At 37.8% G+C, this 24,509-nt stretch overlaps 1 protein-coding gene across 3 annotated transcripts in view; it reads left to right on the top strand.

The window, feature by feature from the left end:
* Positions 1 to 24,509, top strand: part of Acer3 (alkaline ceramidase 3) — an 80,816-nt gene that overhangs the window by 22,225 nt on the left and 34,082 nt on the right. For all 3 annotated transcript variants that reach the window (XM_042280135.2, XM_042280146.2, XM_042280124.2), the window contains 4 exons: positions 14,855 to 14,965; positions 18,293 to 18,345; positions 20,216 to 20,268; positions 24,015 to 24,096. In XM_042280135.2, coding sequence (XP_042136069.1) covers positions 14,855 to 14,965; positions 18,293 to 18,345; positions 20,216 to 20,268; positions 24,015 to 24,096 — 299 coding nt within the window. The remainder of the gene's footprint in view (positions 1 to 14,854; positions 14,966 to 18,292; positions 18,346 to 20,215; positions 20,269 to 24,014; positions 24,097 to 24,509) is intronic.

Genomic DNA, 24,509 nt, shown 5'->3' with positions numbered 1-24,509 from the left:
TGTAACTTTATACTAAAATATTGTATAGCCAGTAAAATGAAATGAAATTGTAAATATTGAAAACATGATCAGGGCTTTGGCTCATGTTTGTCTTTATATTTGCATTTTTTTTTCATGCCACTACACAACCATAGTCAACTAAGATATAAAAAAACCCTGGAGTTGTATAATATAAAAACTTCTTGTATCTGGAACTATTTGTGAATCCTTAATTCTACCACTAATTTTTAGTTCTGCTCCTTTAAATTTCTGGTGGTTAGTATAAGAAAGCTTCTTTGTTGCTAGAGAATGAAAGGGATTTTGCAAAGAGATGATTGTTTTCAAGTGTTCGAATTCTTGGAATATTTTTTATACTTGTATCATCTATTGTCATCTAAAAACTCAAGCTTCTAGAGCTACTCTAGGGATTTTCATGACTTTTTTTTAAACCTCCTGTATCGTGATTATTATATATCATTATTATTGAATCTCCTGCTACTATTCCATCTGAATTTTTTCTTTCAAATGCTAAAGATTGAACCCATGCCCTCCATACTGGGCAAAATTCTGTTACTGACCTACAGCGCCAATGGAAATCTTTTAGTCAGAAGTACATTATGGGAACTTTACTAAAAGAGACTCTCCCACTCTCAACATTGGCCAACATTGAAAGACCTGCCTGACTGTGGGAAATGTGTTCATAGTGCTGTATCTGGTTCTTTTCAAATCTGTGCTTTGAAGATCTCTTCTTGCTCTTAAAAAATTATTTAGAGGGTGAGATGGCTCAGTGGGTTAGGGTGCTTGCCTTGCGAATCTGATGACCCAAGTTGAATCTAGAACCTGTAAGGTGAAAAGAAAGAATTGACTGACTTCACGAAGTTCTGACCTCCACATGTAGACTGTGGCACAGATGCCCTACTACACACTTCAGGCACATGTGCACACACAATAATAATTTAATTTAGTAATAAGAGTGGTGTTTCTTTACCTTTTTAGAAGTTTCTGTCATTAGGCTTAATTAAAAAGTCAGCTGGGTTCTCTCTATAATAATGTTTTGGGTCAAATCCATAAAAATATTAGGCTTTTAACACAGGTAGTTGGAAAAAGAAAGTATTTTGATAGTCTTTCTCAATAATTGTGGGTGCTCTTTGATAGTATACTGAACTTGACAGGTTGTTGTAGTCTTATGATAAGTTAAAGCATACACTCCCTTGACTATATCATTGATCTTGCTTTACTATGTCACATTAATATACATTGATTTTTCTTGCATTTTGAATGATCTTTTGCCAAATCTATGATTTTACAAGCATCATGCTTCAGTCACTTGGAAAAAAAGGTTCAGTCTTGATATAGGTCTTTTAGATATAAGGTACTTCTTTAATATTTTTAAGAAATCACAGTTGTTAATATAACACTTTGGCATCACCAAATAAGCCTGTAACTATTGATAAGCTGTCAGTTTCACAGTAGAAGTTAAAAGATTTTCAAAACTAAGTTTTGATTGAAAAGCTAAAATTTTGTCATTTGAAAAAAATCATACAATTATTTTTCTTGAAGGAACATTCACTTTGCTTATTTCCAGGAAGATCTTCCATATTCCCAAGAATAACTAATTCATAATTTGCCTGTCAGTTCTTTCAAATTAAAATGGTGCTCATGAAAAAAGCAGGTAGTTAAACTCACATCTTAAAACAATCTTATAAGTGCTTTTCCTAGAGAACAGCTTTGTGAATCTGATGACTACATACTTCAGTATGTAGTAGTTCTTTATGTAAATTTTATTTCATGATAATTTCATGACAAAGCACTAAATAAATGTACACTCGAGTTGGTAGTACAACTCTTAAAATTTTTTTTTTTAAAAAAGGGTTTACCTGAAACCAGTTTACTCACCAACCTGCCTATTAGCCACCCTACCCATCTTGCTGATCTGTGACTTCTTGGAGTCCAAACCCAGAGTCTAAACCAGAACTTCTGATAGAACTCCCAGTGCCAGTTCATTTTTGATTACTAAGCATGCTTTCTTCAATCTGTTATCACACGGTGTTTCATAGGATATTTTTCTGATTTCACAGTTTTATACACTTGGTCTAAATATGGATGCCTAGGCATTAACTATACCACCTTCCTATAAATGTCCAAAAGACTGCTGTTTTTATTGCAGCTGATTCTAATTTTCACAGCAAAGAATCTTGGATTGGTGTGAGAATTGACCAGGGGAGTGTAGGAATATAGAAGTTCTTATTGCTTGCAACCATCCCATATGGGGAACCAGCTCTTAAAAAGAAATGCTAGGTAGTATTCAGGAGGAGATTCTATTCATAGGAATTCAGCCTATGAGATAATAAAATGCATCGATAAAGAAGAATGTTCTAAGGACTGGAGAGATGGCTCAGCAGAATGTTCTAAGGTCTGGAGAGATGGCTCAGTAATTAAAAGCACTTGCTGCTATTGCAAAGGACCAGAGTTTGGCATTGGCACCGGAGACCATTTCCTAAATAAAACACCAACAGCACAGACCCTGAGCACAACAATTAATAAACGGGACCTCTCGAAACTGAGAAGCTTTTGCAGGGCAAAAGACACAGTCAATAAGACAAAAAGACAGCCAACAGAATGGGAAAAGATCTTCACCAACCCCACATCTAACAGAGGATTGATCACAGTATATAAAGAACTCAAAAAACTAGACATCAAAATACTGGACAGTCCAATTAAAAAATGGGCTAAAGAGCTAAACAGAGAATTCACAAAACAAGAACTACAAATGGCTGAAAGACATTTAAAGAAATGCTCAACATCCTTAATCATCAGAGAAATGCAAATCAAAATGACTCTGAGATACCACCTTACACCTGTCAGAATGGCTATGATCAAGAACACCAATGACAACCAATGTTGGAGAGGATGTGGAGCAAAGGGAACACTCCTCCACTGTTGGTGGGAATGTAAACTTGTACAACCACTGTGGAAATCAGTATGGTGGTTTCTCAGAAAATTAGGAATCGAACTACCTCAAGACCCAGCCATCCCACTCTTGGGCATATACCCAAGGAATGCTGATTCATACCATAAAGATACATGCTCAGCTATGTTCATAGCAGCACTATTTGTAATAGCCAGAACCTGGAAACAACCTAGATGCCTATCAACGGAAGAATGGATGAAAAAAATGAGTTACATATATACAATAGAGTACTACTCAGCAGAGAAAAACAATGAAAGCATGAAATTTGCAGGCAAATGGATGGAACTAGAAAAAATCATCCTGAGTGAGATAGTCCAAACCGAGAAAGACAGTCATGGTATGTACTCACTCATAAGTGGATTCTAGATATAAAATAAAGAACAATCAGACCACAACCCATAGAACCATGGATGATATATATATATATAGCATGGAGGTCCCTAGGACGACTGTGGCTTATAATAAATTTCAGTTTTACTCAATTTTTGAAAAAAAAATATCCAAATGAATGGAAACACATGAACTATGAACCAAAGGCTGAGGGGCCCCCAGCTGGATCAGGCCCTCTGAATAGGTATGACAGTTGATTGGTTTGATCAGTTTGGGAGGCAACTAGGCAGTGGGACCAAGTCCTGTGTTCATTGCTTGAGTTGGCTGTTTGAAACCTGGAGCTTATGCAGGGACACTTGGCTCAGTCTGGGAGGAAGGGACTGGACCTGCCTGGACTGAGTCTACCAGGTTGATCGCAGTTCTTGGGGGAGGATTTGCCCTGGAGGAGGTGGGAATGGGGGGTGGGCTGTGGGTAAGGGGAGGGTGTGGGAGGGGAGAGAATAGGGGAACCTGTGGCTGATATGTAGAACTGAATGGTATTGTAAAATAAAATAAATAAAATTTTAAAAAAAGGACCAGAGTTTGGTTCCCAGAGCCCACATAGCAGCTCACTACCATGTGTAACTCCTGTTTCAGGGGTCTAGCTCCCTCTTCTGGCCTCTTTGGGCACTGCATGTGTGTGGTGCACAAAACACACAGTTGTGCAAAACATTCATATACATAGGCAAAACACTCATATACATAAAATAAAAAATAAATAAATTTCAAAAATATGTTCTAAAATTATGTTTACTACATTATATAAGGTAATTTTTTTTTCAAGACGGTTTCTATGTAGCTTTGGAGCCTATCCTGGAACTCACTCTGTAGACCAGGCTGACCTCGAACTCACAGAGATCTGCCTGTCTCTGCCTCCTGAGTGCTGGGATTAAAGATGTGCACCACCATCACTTGGCTTGTTTCACTTTTTAGTAAACTATGTGCATGTTAGATCTTAGTTTAAAAAAATTTTAGTTTGATAAAGAATTATCAAACTGATTTAGCCAGGCAGTGGTGACATACAGCTTTAATCCCAGCACTCTGGATGCGGGAAGGAGATGGATTTCTTGAGTTTGAGTCCAGTCTGGACTACAGACTGAGTTCCAGGACAGCCAGGGTGACATAGAGAAATGCTGTCTGGAAAAACCAACAAAAAGCAAAAAGAATTACTGCTTTAATATATGTTATGTTTTCTTTTAAAAGTATGTTCAAGCCGGGCGGTGGTGGCGCACGCCTTTAATCCCAGCACTCGGGAGGCAGAGCCAGGCGGATCGCTGTGAGTTCGAGGCCAGCCTGGGCTACCAAGTGAGCTCCAGGAAAGGCGCAAAGCTACACAGAGAAACCCTGTCTCGAAAAAACCAAAAAAAAAAAAAAAAAAAAAAAAAGTATGTTCAGTGAGCTGGGTGGTGGTGGCTTTAATCCCAGCACTTTGAAGCCAGAGACAGGCAGATCTCTGTGAGTTTGAGGCCAGACTGGGCTACAGAGGGAGTTCCAGGATAGGCTCCAAAGATACAGAGAAACCCTGTCTCAAGAAAAAAAAAAAGTATGTTCTATGATATTGTGTTGGCAAATAATATTCACCTGAAATTCATGTCCATTTGACACCTGATCTGAATATAGGGTCTTTAAAAATCCTGAGATTAAATTATACCAGAACTAAGGTGTTCTAAATTCAGTAACTGGTATCTTTATACGAAGAAGAAATCACAGTGACAGAGAGAGAAGAAAGCAGGTGAAAATGAAAGCAAAGATTAGAATGATGCATTTACAAACCAAAGAGTGCCAAGAAATGCCAGCACTCACCCAAAGCTCCGAGGAACAAGGGGGTAGTTTTTCCTCAGTGCCTCCACAAGGAAACAACTCTGCTGACACCTTAATTTAAGACTTCTAGCCTTCTCAATAAATTCATAAAGACACCCTGGCTATGGTCGTTTGTTATGGCAGCCCAAGGAAACAAGACATGTTTATAGTATTTTTGAACTTCTTTAAATAAGAAGCTATTAACATAATTTTATTTTGTGTGCACATTAGTGTGTGTGTGTGTGTGTGTGTGTGTGTGTGTGTGCGCGCGCGCGTGTGCTGCCAATAAAGGATTAATTACCCAAACTGTAATATCTCATACAGTGTGAAACTTTAAAAGCAGTGGTAGGGTGCTAGAGAGATGGTTCAGTAACCCCAATTAAATGTTTTTCTTTATAAGAGTTGCTGTGGTCATGGTATCTTCACAGTGATAGAAACCCTAACTAAGACACTTCCACAGGCACCAAGACCCATATATACATACTCACATGCAGACCCATATACATACACATAATTTAAAAATAAATCTTTAAAAAGTAGTGGCAGATCACTACTCTATATTAAGGATAACTGGTATTGGAATTTTTTTTTTTTTTTTTTTTTTTTTTGGTTTTTCGAGACAGGGTTTCTCTGTGTAGCTTTGCGCCTCTCCTGGGACTCACTTGGTAGTCCAGGCTGGCCTCGAACTCACAGAGATCCTCCTGACTCTGCCTCCCGAGTGCTGGGATTAAAGGCGTGCGCCACCACCGCCCGGCATGGAATTTTTTTTAACTCTTTGATTCTTTTAGCTCTTTGGGGGGCCACTACCCAGCTCCCAAATAAATACACAGAGGATTATTCTTACTTATCCTTACTTATGAATGCCCGGCGTTAGCTTGGCTTATTTCTAGCCAGCTTTTCTGAAATTATCCCATCTACCTTTTGCCTCTGGGCTTTTACCTTTCTCTTACTTCTGTAAATCTTACTTTCACTCTTACTTCGTGGCTGTGTGGCTGGCCCCTAGTGTCCTCCTCCTTCTTCTCTTGCTCCTAGATTCCCTCTTCCCAGATTTCTTCTGTTTATTCTCTGCCTGACAGCCCTGCCTATCCTTTCTCCTACCTAGCTACTGGCTGTTCCATCTCTTTATTAGACCAATCAGGTGTTTTAGACAGGCAAAGTAACACAGCATCACAAGAGTTAAACAAATGCAACATAAAAGAATGCAACACATCTTTGCATCACTAAACGAATATTCCACAGCATAAACAAATGGAACACACCTTAAAATAATATTCCAACAGATAACAGTGATACTTTTATTTTTAAGTTATGGAACCTAGATTACTAATCTTTGGGAATCCTTAGAGTCTTGAAGAACAAAAGAAAATACTTTCCCTTTTGTGATTACTTTAAGATGATTTTTAAAACTTTTTGAGTTGGCAAGATGGTTCAGAGGGTGAGTAAAAGCACTTGCTGCTAAGCCTGACAACCTGAATTGGATCTTGGACCCCACATGGTAGAAGGAGAGAACTGAGTCCTGCAAATATTCTATATACCCTTGGCATTCAGGCCCTGTCTATTCCCCTACACAAATAAGTAAGTGTAACAAATTACAAAAAGACTATTTTATATGTTTAAAGCCAATTTAGGAAATTATTTATGCCAATGTAAAAGCTTTAATAAAAATAAATCATAAAAATATAAATGGTGTTGGGTTGGGAAGATGACTCAGTGGTTAAGAGCACTGGCTGCCCTTCCAGAGGACCCAGGTTCAATTCCCAGCACCTATATGGCAGCTCACAACTGTCTGTAACTCCAGTTCCAGTGAATCTTACACCAATGCACATTTAAAAAGAAAAGTATAAATGATATCCTTGGTGAAATTTTAGCAGTATTAAATAGTTCCATTTTATTAATTAAACTTAAAATGTATCTTTTAAAAAAGATTTATTTTCATTTTGAATTTTATGTACATATTATATATATATATATATATTCAGATGTGAGTATGGGTGCTTGAGGAATCCAGAAGAGGAACAGTCTGAAGAAAATACCTGATCCTCTGGAGTGGAGTTACAGTTGGTTATGAACTTCCCATTGCAGGTGCTAGGAGCCCAATTCTGGTCCTTTGGAAGAGCAATAAATGCTCTTAACCACTAATTCAGCTCCCCAGCCCCTTAAGATACTTGTACTTACATGATTTTTTTTTACATGTACTCCAATTATAAGTAAATGAGTGAATGAAAAATTGTGATGTTAGAGTTGAACTTGCTACATCAAATAAATTTTTAATTGAACAATGTCATTTAATTTAAAATGTCCATTAGGTTTTTTAAATTTTAGTTTTTATTGTATTATTTTATGGGTATGGATGTTTTGCCTATATGCATATCTGTGCACCACTTGTGTGCCTTGTGCTCCTGGAAGACAGGGAAGAGGGCATTGGATCCCCTTTGAGCTGGTGTTGCAGACCAGTTTTGAGCCACTATGTAGGTGCTGAGAATTGAACCCAGGTTCTCTGGAAGAACAGCAAGTGCTCTTGGTTTTTGTTTTGTTTTGTTTTGTTATTTTTGTTTTTGTTTTTGTTTTTTTTGTTTGTTTGTTTTGATTTTTCGAGACAGGGTTTCTCTGTGTAGCTTTGCACCTTTCCTGGGACTCACTTGGTAGTCCAGGCTGGCCTCGAACTCACAAAGATCCGCCTGGCTCTGCCTCCCGCATGCTGGGATTAAAGGCGTGCGCCACCACCGCCCGGCTCCAGCAAGTGCTCTTAACCACTGAATTATTTCTCCAACCTCAATGTCTGTTAGGTTTTAAATATCTGAACTATTTTATAGATTTGGTGCTAGTTTAATTTTCATGTAGGCTATCTTGTTTTTATGTTCCTTTATTGCAGTGGTTATCAACCAGTGACCATGACCCCTTTGGGGTTTGTATATCAGATATTTAGACTGTGATTCTTTTTTTTTTTTTTTTTTTTTTTTTTTTTTTTTTTTTTTTTTTTTTTTTTTTTTTTTTTGGTTTTTCGAGACAAGGTTTCTCTGTGTAGCTTTGCGCCTTTCCTGGGACTCACTTGGTAGTCCAGGCTGGCCTCGAACTCACAGAGATCCACCTGGCTCTGCCTCCCGAGTGCTGGGATTAAAGGCGTGCGCCACCACCGCCCGGCTAGACTGTGATTCTTAACAGTAGCAATATTACAGTTATGAAGTAGCAATGAAATGATTTTATAGCTTGGGGTCACCACTGTAGGAAAGGGTTGCAGCATTAGGAAGGTTGAGAACCACTGCTTTATAGTATCTTTTTTAAAAGTTATGTGTGTTTAAACTTGTGTTTACATACTCACCACTACACATGCATGGAGGGAGAGGACAACTTGCAGGAGTTGTTCTTTCCTTTCATTGTGTGGGTCCCAGGAATTGGACTCATGTCATCAGGCCTAGAGTCAGGGCAGGTGCCTTTATCCTTTGTGCCACCTTGATCACTTTTTGTGCCTTGTACCATTTGAGTGAGTGGATGAATGTCAGGCCACTGCCCTTGGATAATAAGACATACAGTGAAAAGAAATCTGTGCAAGGTAATCGAGCTGAGTGCTGGGTGAGAGGTTAGAACGTTATGTGCTGTTAGAAGAGGAGTCAGTTTTCTGTAAGGTGGTTGGAGAAAACTTAACCTAATGTCAGCAGATTTGAGTTGGGCTCTGAAAGTTTTAATTAGAATGTAAAGGAAGTTGGGATTATCAGAATAACCATTTTCAGATTTTGTCATTTCAGTTGTGCCTCTTCATTACTTAACATGTTTGAAAAACCTTTGTTCTTGACCTGTGACAAAATCTGTTATTTTCATTCAACAAATATTCCTCCAGTAAGCCGGGCAGTGGTGGCACATGCCTTTAATCCCAGCACTCAGGAGGCAGAGCCAGGTGGATCTCTGTGAGTTTGAGGCCAGCCTGGTCTACAGAGCAAGATCCAGGATAGGAACCAAAACTACACAGAGAAACCCTGTCTCGAAAAACAAAAACGAAAACAAAAATAAAAAATTTCTCCAGTGAGTTAATGACCATCTTCTCTTGTTCTTCTGACTCATGTCGTCTACTTAATGTTCTTTTCAATGTTTAGTGTTCACCTTGGACCTTTCTAAGGCAGAGTTAGATAACCACAGTACTTTTCTGCTGATTCTCTTCCCTCATCTCTAACCTCCATCTTGTGAGGTCAGGGTTTTCCTGTGCCATGACTGATGAGGAGCTTTGGTTCCTCTCTTATCTCTTTACTTGTGTTTCTTCACAAGCCTAAACTCTGCTTCCAGTGATTTAATATGTATATTTCATTTTTATAGTGTATGGCTTTAAAACTTTAAACTGTGAAAAATACTTTTCATGAGCCATGGTGGATAATTTGTTAGTTTTACTTTTTTATTTTTAACTGTGTATTCGTTTGTGTCCCTGTGTGGGTATGTGTTTGAGTGCAGGTACCCTTAGAGGCCAGAAGGCATTTGTTTTGTTTTGTTTTGTTTTGAGACAGGATCTCTCTACATAGCCCTGGCTGTCTTATAATAGACCAAGCTGGCCTTGAACTCACAGAGATCCACCTACTTCTGCCTCTGAAGTGCTGGTATTAAAGGTATGCACCACCCACCATGCATGGCCTAGAAGATATTGGATATGCTGAGACTGAATACACATATGTATCATCTGACCATATTCCTTTTTTTAAATCTGATCATATTTTTAAATATGTAATTGTTTTAATATTTTTTCATTTATAGGTTGTTAAACTAAGATGTTAGCTAACTCCAAATTGCAGCATCTAGTCACCTCGGGGCCTATGTATTTTGCCGAATACTGGGCAGTTAGCCTGCTAAACACACTAGCTCCACCTACTGTCATGCTGAAACAAAACATCTTGCTTGTATACCTTGGTTCAGAGTTCTCCTCTGTGTTTATCCATTGCTTACTGTTTTTTCCTCCTTTCTTTCGTTTTTCCCCATGTATATTATTAGCTGCTTTGTGGTCATTATGACTACAATACATGACAGAAGTAATCTGAAGATTTATCTTAGTTTCAGCTCGTCCTGGTAGGGTAGGTATGGAAGCCTGAGTGTGGTGGAGGCTGTTCACATTGTGGACCAAGAAGCAGAGTTTATGACACAAACGAGGGGCTAGGTATAACCTTCAAGGACTTATCCTTAATGACTTGTTTCACTAGCTAGGCCCCATCTCCTACACATTCCAGAGCCTTTCAAAGTAGCATCACCAGCAGGGGGAACAAGTGGTCAAATCATGAGTGGAGGGCCATTTCAGCTTCAAATCATAAAACCATATTTCGAGGGGGAGGTTTCCAGACAGGGTTTCTCTGTGTAACAGTCCTGGTTGTCCTGGAACTTGCTCTGTAGACCAGGCTGGCCTCAGACTCACTGAGATCTGCTTGCCTCTGCCTCCCAAGTGCTGGGATTAAAGGCATATACCACCACCACCGGCCATAAACCCATATTTTAATATATGAGTCTTTCTTGAAAAAATGACTTTATTAAGCAATTCTGAAATTACTAGAATATTGCCAACCTGGCCTACAAATTATTATATAAAGAGACTGCTTAAACTTTTCAGATTTTTAAAAATTTGTGTGTGTGTGTGTGTGTGTGTGTGTGTGTGTGTGTGTAGAGGGGGTTCTTTCACCTATGTATGTGGGTGTGGAAGCCAGAGGTTAACACTAGGTGTCTTTCTCATTAATTTTCCACCTTACTGGGTTTTTTAAATTTATTTATTTTTATTTTGTGTGCTTTGGCATGAAGGTGTCAGATCCCCTGGAACCGGAGTTACAAATAGCTGTGAGCTGCCATGTGGGTGCTGGGAATTGAACCCAGGTCCTCTGAAAGAACAGCTAGTGCTCTCAACTGCTGAGCCATCTCTCTAGCGCCCCACTTTTCTGTTTTGAGACAGGATCTCTCACTGAGCCTGGAACTCATCATTTCTGCTAGACTGGCTAGCTAGTGAGCCCCTGGAATCTGCCAGTCTCAACTCCAACCCCTAGTAGCTAGTAGGTACATGCTACCACACTCAGCTTTTACGTGGCTTATGGGGATCTGGACTCAGGTCTGCATGCTTACAGAGAAAATACTTTACTTAATGAGCCATCTCTCTAGCCCTTTTAGAAAAGATTATTTAATTCATTTAAATATATATCCAAGCAGAATTTTTTATTTAATAAATACTTAGCAGCTGTTGTGCAGTATATGGATGAATGTTTTTATTTCCAGAAAATGAGCTGTTTTTAATATAATTTTCTAGAAATTAACTCCAAATCTAATAAATTCTTCACAGAATTAATTTAGCCTTTATTTTTCTATCATTCATCTCATACCTTAAATTACAAAACACTACAGCCACATTAAAATATATGGGGAAGAGAAGGAAAAACATTATTTCACCTCAAACTCCTATTTTTATGTGGTTATTAGGGTACTTTCACTAGCCATAGTTGGGTTCAGACACAACTGATGAAAGAAGTTTAACTGCTAGAATCAATTTATTGCCTGTTCTTTGCTCCAAATTCAGTATTCAGTTCTATACTATCTTTAACTGGTTTTTTTGTTTTGTTTTGTTTTGTTTTTTTTACAACTAGCAGGAGTTAAACTTTGTCAGTGGAGGGCACTAGAGATACATCACAGGAGGAAGGGCTTTTCCTTCTTGGTGTTGGTGTTTTGGCCAGGCAACTTCTTGGGTGCCTATTCTTGAAGTCCAGGTAAAATTAGTACCATATAGCTCCTACAAGTTCAGGAAGCTTCTCTAATATCCAGGTCCTGAGTTAGTCCAAAGCACATAGTAGCCAATAACTTCTCCCCACCCCCACAGAGTGGTCACCTTTTGCAGGCACCTTAGACGACAGATTTCTGATGGGTGAGAGGTGTGTGTGTGTGTGTGTGTGTGTGTGTGTGTGTGTGTGTGTGTGTGTGTGTGTGTGTGCAGGGCCTCGTGTATCCCAGGCTGGTCTCAAATTCTCTATGCAGTGGAAGATGACCTTCAACTTCTGATGTTTTTCCTACTTCTGAGTGCTAGGATTATAGACATATGCTACCACACTGAGTTTATGCAGTGTCTGGGATTGTGCTCAGGGCTTTGTACATGATAGACAAACACTCTATCAATGGAGGTATATCCTCCAACCTTCTGGCAGGTTTTAGTAGGTGGATTTCAACAAGTTTGGTAGCATGTCACACAGCAGCTTCTCTACTGTTCGGTGAACTATGGGTGTTGGTCTGCATCTCAGCCCCGAGGGATCTTCTTTTACTGCTCTACCACAGTAGTAGGGATAGTAGGTCTACTCTCATTGCACCTACTGTTCCTTTGTTCTGCAGAGTTCTCATTGCTTCTTACCAACTAGCTACTCTTTATTTCCTTCTTTTAATTAATAATCTGAACTGAACTTGAGATCCTTCTACCTCTGCCTCCCAAGTGTTGGGATTGTAGGTATATAATACTAGGTGACCTGGCTCCAATATGCCTTATTTTTGAGACTGAGTCTCATGTAGCCCAAGCTGGCCTTCAGTTCTCTGTATAGCTGAGAATAACCTTAAACTTGGGATCTTTGTGCTCCTGAGTGCTGGAATTATAGGCATGTACCACCTGGTTGGTGTAAATTTGAGAATCAGTTCCTAGCATCTAGTGTCTCCTGCATGATAGGTAAGAACTCTGACAACTGAGGTACATCTCACCACCTTCAGCAATTCTTTATTGTAAATCTTTCCTACTCAAATTGCTCCATGGCTTACCAATTCTGGCTAGAACCTGATTAATAGCAGTTTTTAATTTAAAAAAAGTTTTAAGTCTGCAGCCATGTATATTCTTTGTTTAGTAAACCTAAATTGGTTATAATTTATATAATTTGTTATTTAAAGAGCAATTTTTTGTCTATTTTTTAAATCAACTTTTTCATTTTCTTTTGTTCCATTGCTCCCATCTCACCCTTGGAGCTGAGGACTGAACCAGGGTGTTGTGCTTGCTAGGCAAGCACTCTACCACTGAGCTAAATCCACAGCTCCTCAATCAGCTTTTAAAAAACATACGGTTGGAGAGTTGTCTCAGTTAAAGAGCACTTGTTGCTCTTGCACAGGACCCAGGTTGGGTTCCCAGCACCCACATGGTGCCTCACAAACTCCTGTACCTCTAGTTTCAGGGGAATCTGATGCCTTCTTCTGAACACCAATGAATATCAACATCTGCAGATGCTTGTCTCTTATATAAAATGGCATAATATTCTCATATAATCTGCACACATCCTTCAATATGCAGCATGATACATTGATTACTTATAATACCTAACACAATGTAAATATTGTGTTAGTAGTTACTATACTTTATTGTTGAGGGAATAATGATAAGAAAAAGTATGTGTTTAGTACAAACATTTTAAAAATATTTCCAGTATGTGGTATTACATGTAATTGAATTAGCCTAATATTCAGCAATAGATGCCTGTGTCAGTTGAGACCAGGTTGACTACATTTAGAACAGATTTTCCAATACTTCTATCAAATATCCTACCAACATTTTGACTTATTAAATTCCTTATTTTTCTTTGGAAATTTCCCGCAGTTTTTGACTTTCCTGCTTTATTTTCAGCTGTGTCATCAGTGATAATTTGGACAGCACTACTCTGGTCCTTTTCTTTCCTCTGTTGCAGGCCGTTTCTTAGATTTTTATCTCATCTCTTCTCAGAAGTAATGTCCTTACTTTGGCTCATTATATTACCTACTTGGTTCCAGAGAAAAGATGTGTTGCAAATATACTTTTTCAATCCTTGATTGTTTGAGAAAATATCTCCATTCTACATTTTCAATTAATTGATAATTTATCTTGATATTAGTAGCTATATTGAAAATAATTCACTTGAAACATTGAAAATATGCTACTCATCTCTGACTATAATAAAATTTGTGTTGATTAATCATTTACTTCCCTGTTTACTAACAACTTTTGGGACTTGGTTTTATTCTTTTGCTATTCATGTTTGAACTTTGTTTTTATTTTTATCACATTTTATTTATTTATTTACATATGCATCCTAGGACACATATGGAAATCAGAAAACAGTGTGAAGGAATTAATTCTTCTCCCATATATATAGACCCCAGGAATTAAATGGGGTCATCAGACTTGGTAACACACCTTTGCCCACTGAGCTTTTTTGCTGTTCCTCGTAACTTTGTTTTTGTGAAGATGAGAACAAAAGTCATATAAGATTCACTTAAATTTTAAAAATCTATTGTCTCATGTCCTGGAAACTAAGAACACTATAAGAAAAATGAAATATTACAAAAACACATAAAATGTAGACTTTCAGTTCATTACTTTTCAATTCCACAGCAAAAATAAATATTATTTATATTATGTTATATCAGTGTTTATATTATCATTCACTTACAGAGAACCACACTTTGAGTATAGACTTCCATCTTCAGCTAACTTAACTGTTATATCTCTGAGGATTTTCTGGGATCCTTTCCTTGCTTGCTTTTAGAATTCAGAATTTTGTCTTAAGTGGGTATACTCTAAAACATTCTTAGTTTCATTTTTCAGGAAGTATCTTTGGTTTTTTTGTTTATTTTGAGAAATTTTTATTGAATAAAGACTTTTTTGTAGTATCTTGAAGATATATTATCACAGTCTTTCCAAGGAATTCCTTATTTAACTATTGCTAAAAACCAAATGAATGTGTTCTTAAGTGTTACTGGTTAATCTAAGTATCTTCTTGTATTTTTCTCCTGTAGGGAATACAGTGAGTAACCTAATTATGATCATACCTCCAATTTTTGGTGCAATTCAGAGCATTAGAGATGGACTGGAAAAACGGTATATTGCTGCTTATTTAGCACTAACAGGTATGTAGAATACTTCATTTGAAAACAATGGAGTGCTATAATATAATCTTCCTTACATGGCTCATGGCTTACTGGTACCTTACATCTTCCTTGTCCTGGCAGCAGCTTCAGGCAGTCTCCCCCTTCCCTTCCTGTTCCCTCAATTCTCCTCTCTGTTAGTCCCGCCTATACTTCCCGTCTGGCTACTGGCCAATCAGTGTTTTATTTATTAACACATTTGCCACATAGAGCATCCCACAGCAAACCTTAGTAAAAGCAATTCAGAAATCTGTTGGAGAAGTTTAAAGGAAAGATGGAAATACTAATTTAAAAATCAAACAAAAATTATGGAGCTGAAAAATATAATGAATGAAATTAAAAACTACAGTAGATAGCACCAACAGTGAACCAAGCAGGAGAAAGAATGTGAATCAGACAGGTTATTTAAATATATATATAATCAGGAGAGAAAAAAATAAAGAGGAATGAAAAAGATTTAAGGGATTTGTAGAATAACATCAAAACAGCATTTATATGAGTTATTTGAGTTCATGAAAGAATAGGAGACAAGGAGTAAAAGATAGGAAACTATAGGGGTGGTGCTATAACTCAGTTTGTGGAATGCTTGCCTAGCATGCCCCAAGGTTTAGCTTTGATCCCAGGCACTGCATAAAGCAGATATGGTGGCTCATGCCTGTCATCTCAGCAGGTAGGAGGATCAAAATTTCAGGATCACCTTTGCTATGTAGCATAGCAAGTTTGAGGCCAGCCTAGAGTGTATGAGACTGTCTAAAAAAAGAAAGAAAAAAATGTATAGCAGGACTGGGCATGTAGCTTAGAGGTAGAGCACTTAACTTTCATAAGACCCTGTGATCAGTCTTTAGCAACCATTGCTAAAAATAGGATGTTGACGTCTTCCTTCTGTTATTGCATTATAGTTTATTGGTGTGTGTGTGTGTGTGTGTGTGTGTGTGTGTGTGTGTGTGTGTATGGTTGTATGGTTGTTGAATTGACCTGTTTATTATTATATAATGACCATCTTTGTTTCTTTTTACAAGTTTTGCACTCAAGACTATCCAGGCAAAATCAACAAAAAAACCCCAGCAGATCTAAATTGTACTATAGACCAATTAAACCTAAAAGATGTTTACAGAATATTACACCCAACAGCTACAGAATACATGTGTACCTCAACAGCACATGGAACATTCTCCAGGACAGATCATATGTTGACACACACAACAAATTTGAACAATTTAAGATTGGAATGATTTTAAGTATCTTTCTGATAAGAATGGTGTAAAACTACAAATAACAAGAAAAACGTTAGGAACTCTACAGATATGGAAAAACTAAGATATATGCTCCTGAAAAAATAGTGAATTAAAGAAAAAAAATAAATGGAAATACAACATATGAAAAACTGTGAGAGATAGCAAAAGCAGTTCAAAAAAGGATGTTTGTATCAAGAAGAGTGCAAGTAACCCTAACATTACATCTCAAGAAATAAAAAACAATAGACACTAAAAGTAATAGAAGGAAGGAAATAATAAAGACCAGAGCAGAAATAAATGAAATAGAAACAAATACATATGATCGGTGAAATGAAGATGATGAATTACAACTGATAACAATAATACAAAGAATCACAAGGAACTTGTGTTTGTTTGTTTTTGTTTTTTGAGACAGTGTTTCTCTGTGTGACTCTAGCTCTCCTGGAACACCATCTGTAGACCAGGCTGGCCTCGAACTCAGAGATCCTCCTGCCTCTACCTCCTAAGTGCTGGGATTAAGGCATGCACCACTACTGCCCGGCCATAAGGAGCAATTATGAATAGTTATATGCCAAAAAATGAGATAAAATAGAAATACACAAATTCCTGGACACACATAGCTTACCAAACATTGATAAAATGGCATCTCCAATCATTGGGGCAAAGGAGGTAAAATATTTTCATAATTGATGCTAGAGAAAATAATTGAATATTACCTTACATCATACACAAAAATAAATTCTAAATCAGAAATATAAATATAAAAACCAAAATATTACGAATGCTGAAAGAAAATGTGTGAATTTATGTCCAGCATTTTGGAAAGACTTTCTGTGATTGAAATCTACATATAAGGAAGGATGAATAAATTGAACTACACACCTGTCCAGGTGTAGTGGGGCACACATGTAATCTCAGCCACTTGGGAGGCTTGCCTGGATACATAGTGTGAGGTCAATCTGTAAAACTTAGACGGTCTCAATCTACAATTTCTTTTGGCTTGGGATGCTCCATAGTAGAACATTTGCTTACCAGGAACATAGCCCTAGCATTAATGCCTAGTACTACCAAAAGGGGGAGGGTGCTTTTTCTTTTTCTCCTTTCAATTAGCATGAAATGGAATGTATGGACTGTTGATACAATATTTATTATAAAAGTCCTACCTAGCTACAAAATTATTTTAGCCTTGCTTACAAAGCCCATTTTGGGGCCAGAAAATTGAAAATGTCTTTTATGCTTTTTCTGTACTATAATTGTTTCCTAGATACATAAGTTGTATATAAAATATTTTATAAAGAAGCCTGAGTTAGAATCCCTTTGTTATTACTTAATAGCTGTATGCCATGTGTAAACCTTTATTGTTAGTGAATTACATGAAGGCCAGATGGTAACCAATAATGGTTCTGTAAAGATGGAAGGACCTAGAGCATATATAGTGGTCACCACACTTGGCAGCATAAAACTTCAATTCATAGAACTATTTATTGTGGCAAAGAGACTGCCCCACACTGCCACTAGTGTCTGAGATGCTCCCTTGGATTCTTATCTATATACCACAGAAAGAATTACAGAATGAGTCAGAAAGAAGCAAAGTTAGCTTATTAAATATTTACACATAGAGACCGCAGTACACTTTCTCAAGAAAGTTCTCAGAAGAATTGCATTTAGGTATCTTTACAGTAGTTTTGTATATATGGTATCGTGGCTCTCTAAACTACACTACTAGGTGTTATGGATCAGAGGAGTACAAGAGAGTGCTAAAGGAAGCTGACCAACTATGCACAGTAAAGCTTATCCTGAGCATCCAGTACTTTATAGAAATAATAGAGTATTGTTAATCTAGTAAATTACTTAGTAGGGAGAATTTTAGAAAAATTATATTGTACTTGTTTTTCTTCTATGCCAAAATTCTCCATCATAGCACTAACTCAGGATCATTTGTATATTGTCACAAGACTTATAAACTTTGTTTTCCTCCAAACTTAATACTTTGAAATGTCTTATTGTCTTCTGAAATCATTCTGGTCCCAAAGAATTTCTTGCTAATTCTTTTATTTGTCTGTCTTAATTTCAGTGGTAGGGATGGGATCCTGGTGTTTCCACATGACTCTGAAATATGAAATGCAGGTGAGTAATGGCAAAAGTAAATGATTATTTCCCTCAATTTAGAGACACTTCCAATTTGAGAAAAGACTGCATAACTAAAGGAAAATAAAAGAGGGGACTTGTCATCTTTGAAGTTTTTCACTTCAAGTCAAAGGACTCAAATTGACCATATAAAGAAGTAGTATGGCTTTCTATGTATGTATGCCAACTCTGTGCAGACATATATAATTTTAGAACAGCATTAAAGAAGACTATTACATGAGGTGTCCTAAAAAGTCGTAAGCAGTTCACAAAAACATTATATTCTTATGTGCCTACAGTCTTTCATGTATCAGTGGCATCCATTTGAGTGGGATGGATCCTGCTTAGTTTCTATCTTTGCTGCGAAGAGGTTATATATCTAGTCATTTGAACTTTTTATCATCACTAACAAGACAGGGTTTCTCTGTGTAGCCCTGGCCAGCCTGAAATTCAAAACTGATTATTTTATATGCCAACTACAGAGCCAGGTCTGGTTCCCATCATTCACATGGCAGCTCACAGCCATCTGTAACTCCAGTTCTAGGGATCCAACAGCCCTTTCTAAACACACACATGGTTGTACATAAGCACATGAAGGCAAGACACACAAATAAAATAAATCTTTTTTAAAAACTAAACAAAAAATTAATAAGCAATAAGATGAAGACTAGTGAGATAGTACAACAAGGAAAGGTACTTGCTGAGTCCAACTACCTGAGTTTGATCCCCATGATCCACATGGTGGAAGGAGAGAACCAATTTCCAAACATTGTCCTCGAAGTGCACATATGTGCAGGGTACATGCATGCCCAACAGTACCCCTCTCTCTGCTAAATAAATAAATAAACTAAAAAATAAACAAATAAAATAAATGGGGCCTGGTACGATATTTCAATCAGTAAAGTATTTGCCATGCAAGTGTGAGAACCTGAGTTTGATCCCCAGAATCCACATAAAAGTGCCAAGAGTGGTAGCATGTGCTTGTCATCCTAGGCAGAGGTGGGCAGATTCTTTATGGCTAGCCAGTTTACCCTAATTGACAAGCTCCAGATCAGTGAGAAACTGATTTTAAAAAACAAGATGCCTGAGGAAAAACAACTAACTGTTGACTGCTTGCCTTCACGAGTGCGCGCGCACACACACACACACACACACACACACACACACACACGAGCAAATGAATGCGTGTTTATATTTTTGTAAATGTAATCCTTTTAAATAAGCCACAAACATCTGAAGTCCATACCTTTATCCTGAGCTACACGTCTGTACTTCTCATAACCTGATAGACATTTCTACATATCTGTGTCAGGTACTTGAAACTCAGAACGCTGAAAATTGTTCTTGTCATTTTCTCTGTTTTCATCATTTCATTAAACTGTACTACTATTTCCTGAATTGTTAAGCAAGAAACTTGATAAATCCTTTATAGTTTCTTTCTCCTCACTTTTCTATAAAATTAATAACAAATCTCTATTTATTTTACTTCCTAAATACTTCTCAATTGTGCACATTTACAAACATTTCCGATTTCCTTGGCCTGGACTCTGATTACAAGGCTGCTCTCTGGGAAAAGTCAGTCAGATGTGCCACTTAGTTGTCTGTCTTAGAAGGGACGGATAGATAACTTTGATGGGTCAAAAAACAGCAAATTGTACAAGTTAGTAAAAGAAATTAAATAAAAATTAGTATTTTGGGGGAGAGAAGCTAGGAATTGAACTCAGGGCCTGTGCATCCTAAGCAATGCATTCTACCACTGAGGCACATCCCTAGCTTAAGAGATGACAATCATAACCATTCTGAAGTTTATTTTGACGTCCATAGTTATAGCTGTGTGGTATTCACATCTTTGTCTCTCTACTTCATGTAGCTATTGGATGAGCTCCCCATGATTTACAGCTGCTGCATCTTTGTGTACTGCATGTGAGTACTTACATTTAAAATTCAACTCAATGTGGTTTTTGGTACAATTACATTATGAAGATATGTAATGTAAAAGATAAAAACTGAGACATTAGTGAAGAGTTTAGTTTTGGGGAAGCTGCAATCTCAAAACCCTAATGCCAGTTTAGGTAGCATCTTAATTTGACTTAAATACATATTTTGCCTTTTCTTGAGTGAAGAATGTCCAAATTGTGCCATAAAAAGTTTTGGAATAGTTTCTCTATACTGTAATATGAATAGTTTCTTTTTTAGTTACTGCTTTTTAAAAATATTATTTATTTTTATTTTATGTATGTAAGCATTTTGCCTGCATGTATGTCTGTGTACCATGTGCATGCCTGGTATGAGAAGTTAAGAAAAGAATATTGAATCCTCTGGAAATGGAGTTATAGAGGGTTGTGAGCTACCACGTATGTGCTAGGAACTGAATCCAGGTTTCCTGCAAGAGTAGCGAGTACTCTTTTAACTGCTGAGCCAGCACCAGTTCCTTTTGTCATTGGTGTGTGTGTGTGTGTGTGTGTGTGTGTGTGTGTGTGTGTGTGTGTGTATGTGTGTGTGTGTGTGTGCGCGCGCGCGCGCCCCCCACAGTGTACATGTTGGGGCCAGAGGACAACTTTCAGAAGTGGGTTCTCTCCTTCCACTCTGGTATACTGAGATTGAACTTAAGTCTTCAGGCTTGAACTGTAATTGCTTTTACCTGCTGAACCATCTCATTGTACCATGAACTGTTTCTTAACAAAAGCTTACCTGAAAAGTGAAGGACACTCATAGTTATTAGTTGCTTCAGAATTTCATACAATGTATTTTGATCACCTTTCCCCCCCTCCCTGAACTCTTTCCAGATCTAGTCCTATCTCCCTAACTACCCAATTTCATGTTCTATTTATTATTATTATTAGTAGTATTATTATTATTATTATTATTATTATTTTACCTATCAAGTCCAGTTTGTGTTGGTCACCACTCTTGGGTGTGGGGCTTTCTCTTGAGTATAACTGAAGTGTCAGTGGTCACATCATTAAAGAAACCAGACTATTTCCCAGCAGCTATCAAATGCCAGTAGCTGCTCAGCTATGGATGGGGCTTTGTGCTTACCTCTGCACTGTTTCCACATTTCAGCTAATGAGCACAGTAGGCACTGAGCTGCTTCCATACACAAGAAAGTAAAGCACAGAGAAATTTAGCAGCTTGCTCCAGGCAGTGAGCAGAGCTTCATTAATAAGCATGCCAGGCATACATTATGAAGGTTAATAATCTCTGAGGGACACTAAAATATCCCTGGAAATAGCCCATGCCAGAAAACTAGAAGGGGCAGAATCTCTCTGACCCTGATGGGTTTTTTGTTTTGTTTTGAATTGGTTTTAGGATGTTCTTTGACCATATTAAGTATGCAAAGCAGTCTAGACCTCCAACTGTTTTTAAACCTGCTTGCTTATGTATGCTTTCATCTGTGAAGCATGTACTGGACAAGTTTTGTGATAAACTTGGAAGTAGAAAGCAAAAGAGTCAAGGTACTAACCCTCTATGGACAGGGCCAGATTAAGAAAGTAGTGATAGCCTTTCCAGTGGTGTCAACCTCCCTATAAGAACATGCCTCTTGTAAAGGAGCTCCTTCATCCCTCTCCAGAAGAGGAAAAGAAGAGATACATGACAAACTGCCTGGTGCAGGTCCCCCATTCTTACATCACAGATGTGAAATGCCTGGGATACTATAGAATGACTATAATCTTTAGTTATGCACAATGTGTATTTGCTGCTCCACTGTCCTCTGTCAGCCCACAGGGGGGAAAACAAAGCCTACAGAGGTATGGATACTCCTTTTGGAGGAAGTAGTTCGGAAAGCACCCTGATTCAAAATGAGTGGGAATTATCCAATAAATTTTGGATAAATAAGAAAAAAGTAGATGTATAAAATAAAATAAAGTTGTTGTGGTAACATTTGTGCATATGGGTGATTTGCCTGTATATATGAATATGCATCATGTGCATTCCTGGAGAGAACAGAGAAGGCATTATATCCCCTGGAACTGAAATTGTAGACAGTTGTGGGCTTAACAATATCCTTTGAGAACACTTGAAATAAGTTTCTCAACTGTAGACAAAGCAAAAAGGAAACTGTAACTCAAAATGCACTACCTAACACTTCTATCCAATTATAAAGTCATATAATTTAAAAGTAAGATCCTGCCTCACATCTGTGTCATCTTCAGAGTCATAAAACCTAGAATTTAAAGGTGAAAGAGAGCTTAGAAACCTTCCATTCCAGTCTCCTTTCTTTACAGAGAAGGAGGTAAGCGTGCAGTTGAGTTTCTATGAGCAGTTAGTAACTGAGAATGCACTGCTGTCTATTCTAAACCTAGTCCTCAAAGGTTGGGTGTTTACTGATGGCCAACTGTCCCCCATACTATCTCCTGTGCATCAGGCACTAACCTAGTAATTATCTGAAAAAATAATAAGTGTAGATGTAACCAACCATCTTATTAAATAAGAAACACAGAGCCAATACAGAGATAAAAGCCAAGAGGTCAGAGCAATGTCTAAGAGCTAAAAACCGTTCCCTTCACTGTCGCTGTTGCACTACCTCTCCAAACCAGACCTACTTCCTGTGTGTCTGTCTTTTTATAGTGTTTCTGTTCTGCCTTCTCATTGGCTGTAAACCCAACCACATGACCTCCTAGTCACTGCCTGTCTGTACAGACCTCGAGGACTTCTATGGTTGGTATTGAGATTAAAGGCATGTGTCTCCATGCTGGCTGTATCCTTGAACACACAGAGATCCGCTTAGCTCTGCCTCCCAAGAGCTGGGATTAAAGGCATGCACCACCACCGCCCAGCTTCTGCTAAGGCTTGCTATTAGCTCTAACCCTCAGGCAACTTTATTTATTAACATACAAATAAAATCACATTTCAGTACAAATAAAATATCACCATAAATAAGATTATATCATTGTACACAAAGAATTCACACTCCAGTTGGGGAGACACATTAGGAAAAATAATTATAATAGAATGCCTTTTTCTCCTCCTCCTCCTCCTGCTTCAACAGACCCTCACTCTGCAGCTCAGGGCTGTCCTTCAGTCCCAGCCTCCTGAATACTGGATAAAAAGCATGAGCTATCATGCCTAGCAGTACAGTGATCTCAGTAGTTTCATTCAGAGAGAGATCATTAGTTGTAAGATACACAAATACACAAAGATGCTAGAGTTAAAGAAACTTCCTTTTTGTGAGGACATGAGGAAACTGAGAAACCAAATAGAAGGGAGTGCAACCTTGCCTCACTAGAACTGCAAAGGAATGTCTTTGTGCCTCTGTCTTTTCTTCAGTCCTTCCTCCACATGGCTTCAAGTCTTTCTATCTACTTTATTTTTCTTTTCATTCAGGTTATTTCTCTGCTCATTTGTTCACTTGTTTATTCATTTTGGCTGCCTCCAGATACCAGCCTTAGACTATCTGATACCATATTTTGACTCCCTTTACTTAGTTGATTTAGTTGTCTCCCCAACTTCATACTTGGAGAGAGAACTTCATTGTCTCAGCTCAAGTTATGTGGCTACTGCTGATCCTCTTGTAATCAGTGTGCAGTTCAGTGTTTCTAACATGAAGAGTGAGAGGTAGAAAGAGTGAGGAGTGCTGGATCACAAAGGCATGTGGGCAAGGTGTAAGTGCATTCAGTTTGTTCCTGTTACACATTATAAAGTAAATTTCTTTCTCTCTTATTTTAAAGGTTTGAATGTTTCAAGACAAAGAGCTCAATAAACTACCATCTGCTTTTTACCCTAGCTCTATTCAGTTTAATAGTAACCACGGTAAGTCATACTTTATCTCCAGCAAGGTATGCCTTGTAGGAGATTGGAACAGTTAGTTTCCAGTGTTTGTGCCAAGCTATTCAAACTGAAATGTTTTTATGCAATTGGAATATCTTATTTTTAGACTTTGCACCTTTATTTCCTTTTCAAAAATTACTTTTAATTGAAAAAAACTTTTAAAAAGTTAGTTTTTAGATTTATTCTACTTTTTTGTGTGTGTTTGAGTGTTTTATCTATATGTATGTGTACCATCTATGTGACTGATACCTGGAGAGGTCAGAAGATAATAGATCCCCTGGAGTTTCAGATGGTTGTAAGCCATCATATAGGTGCTGGGAACTGAATCTGGGTCCTCTGCAAGAAGAGCAAGTGCTCTTAAACAATGAGCTGTCCTTCAGTCCCCAAAATAACTC

Source organism: Peromyscus maniculatus, chromosome 1, assembly GCF_049852395.1.
Source record: "Peromyscus maniculatus bairdii isolate BWxNUB_F1_BW_parent chromosome 1, HU_Pman_BW_mat_3.1, whole genome shotgun sequence".
Classification (NCBI taxonomy): domain Eukaryota; kingdom Metazoa; phylum Chordata; class Mammalia; order Rodentia; family Cricetidae; genus Peromyscus; species Peromyscus maniculatus.
Note: the sequence above shows the minus strand (reverse complement) of the source record. Positions and strands in the feature narration are given on the sequence as shown.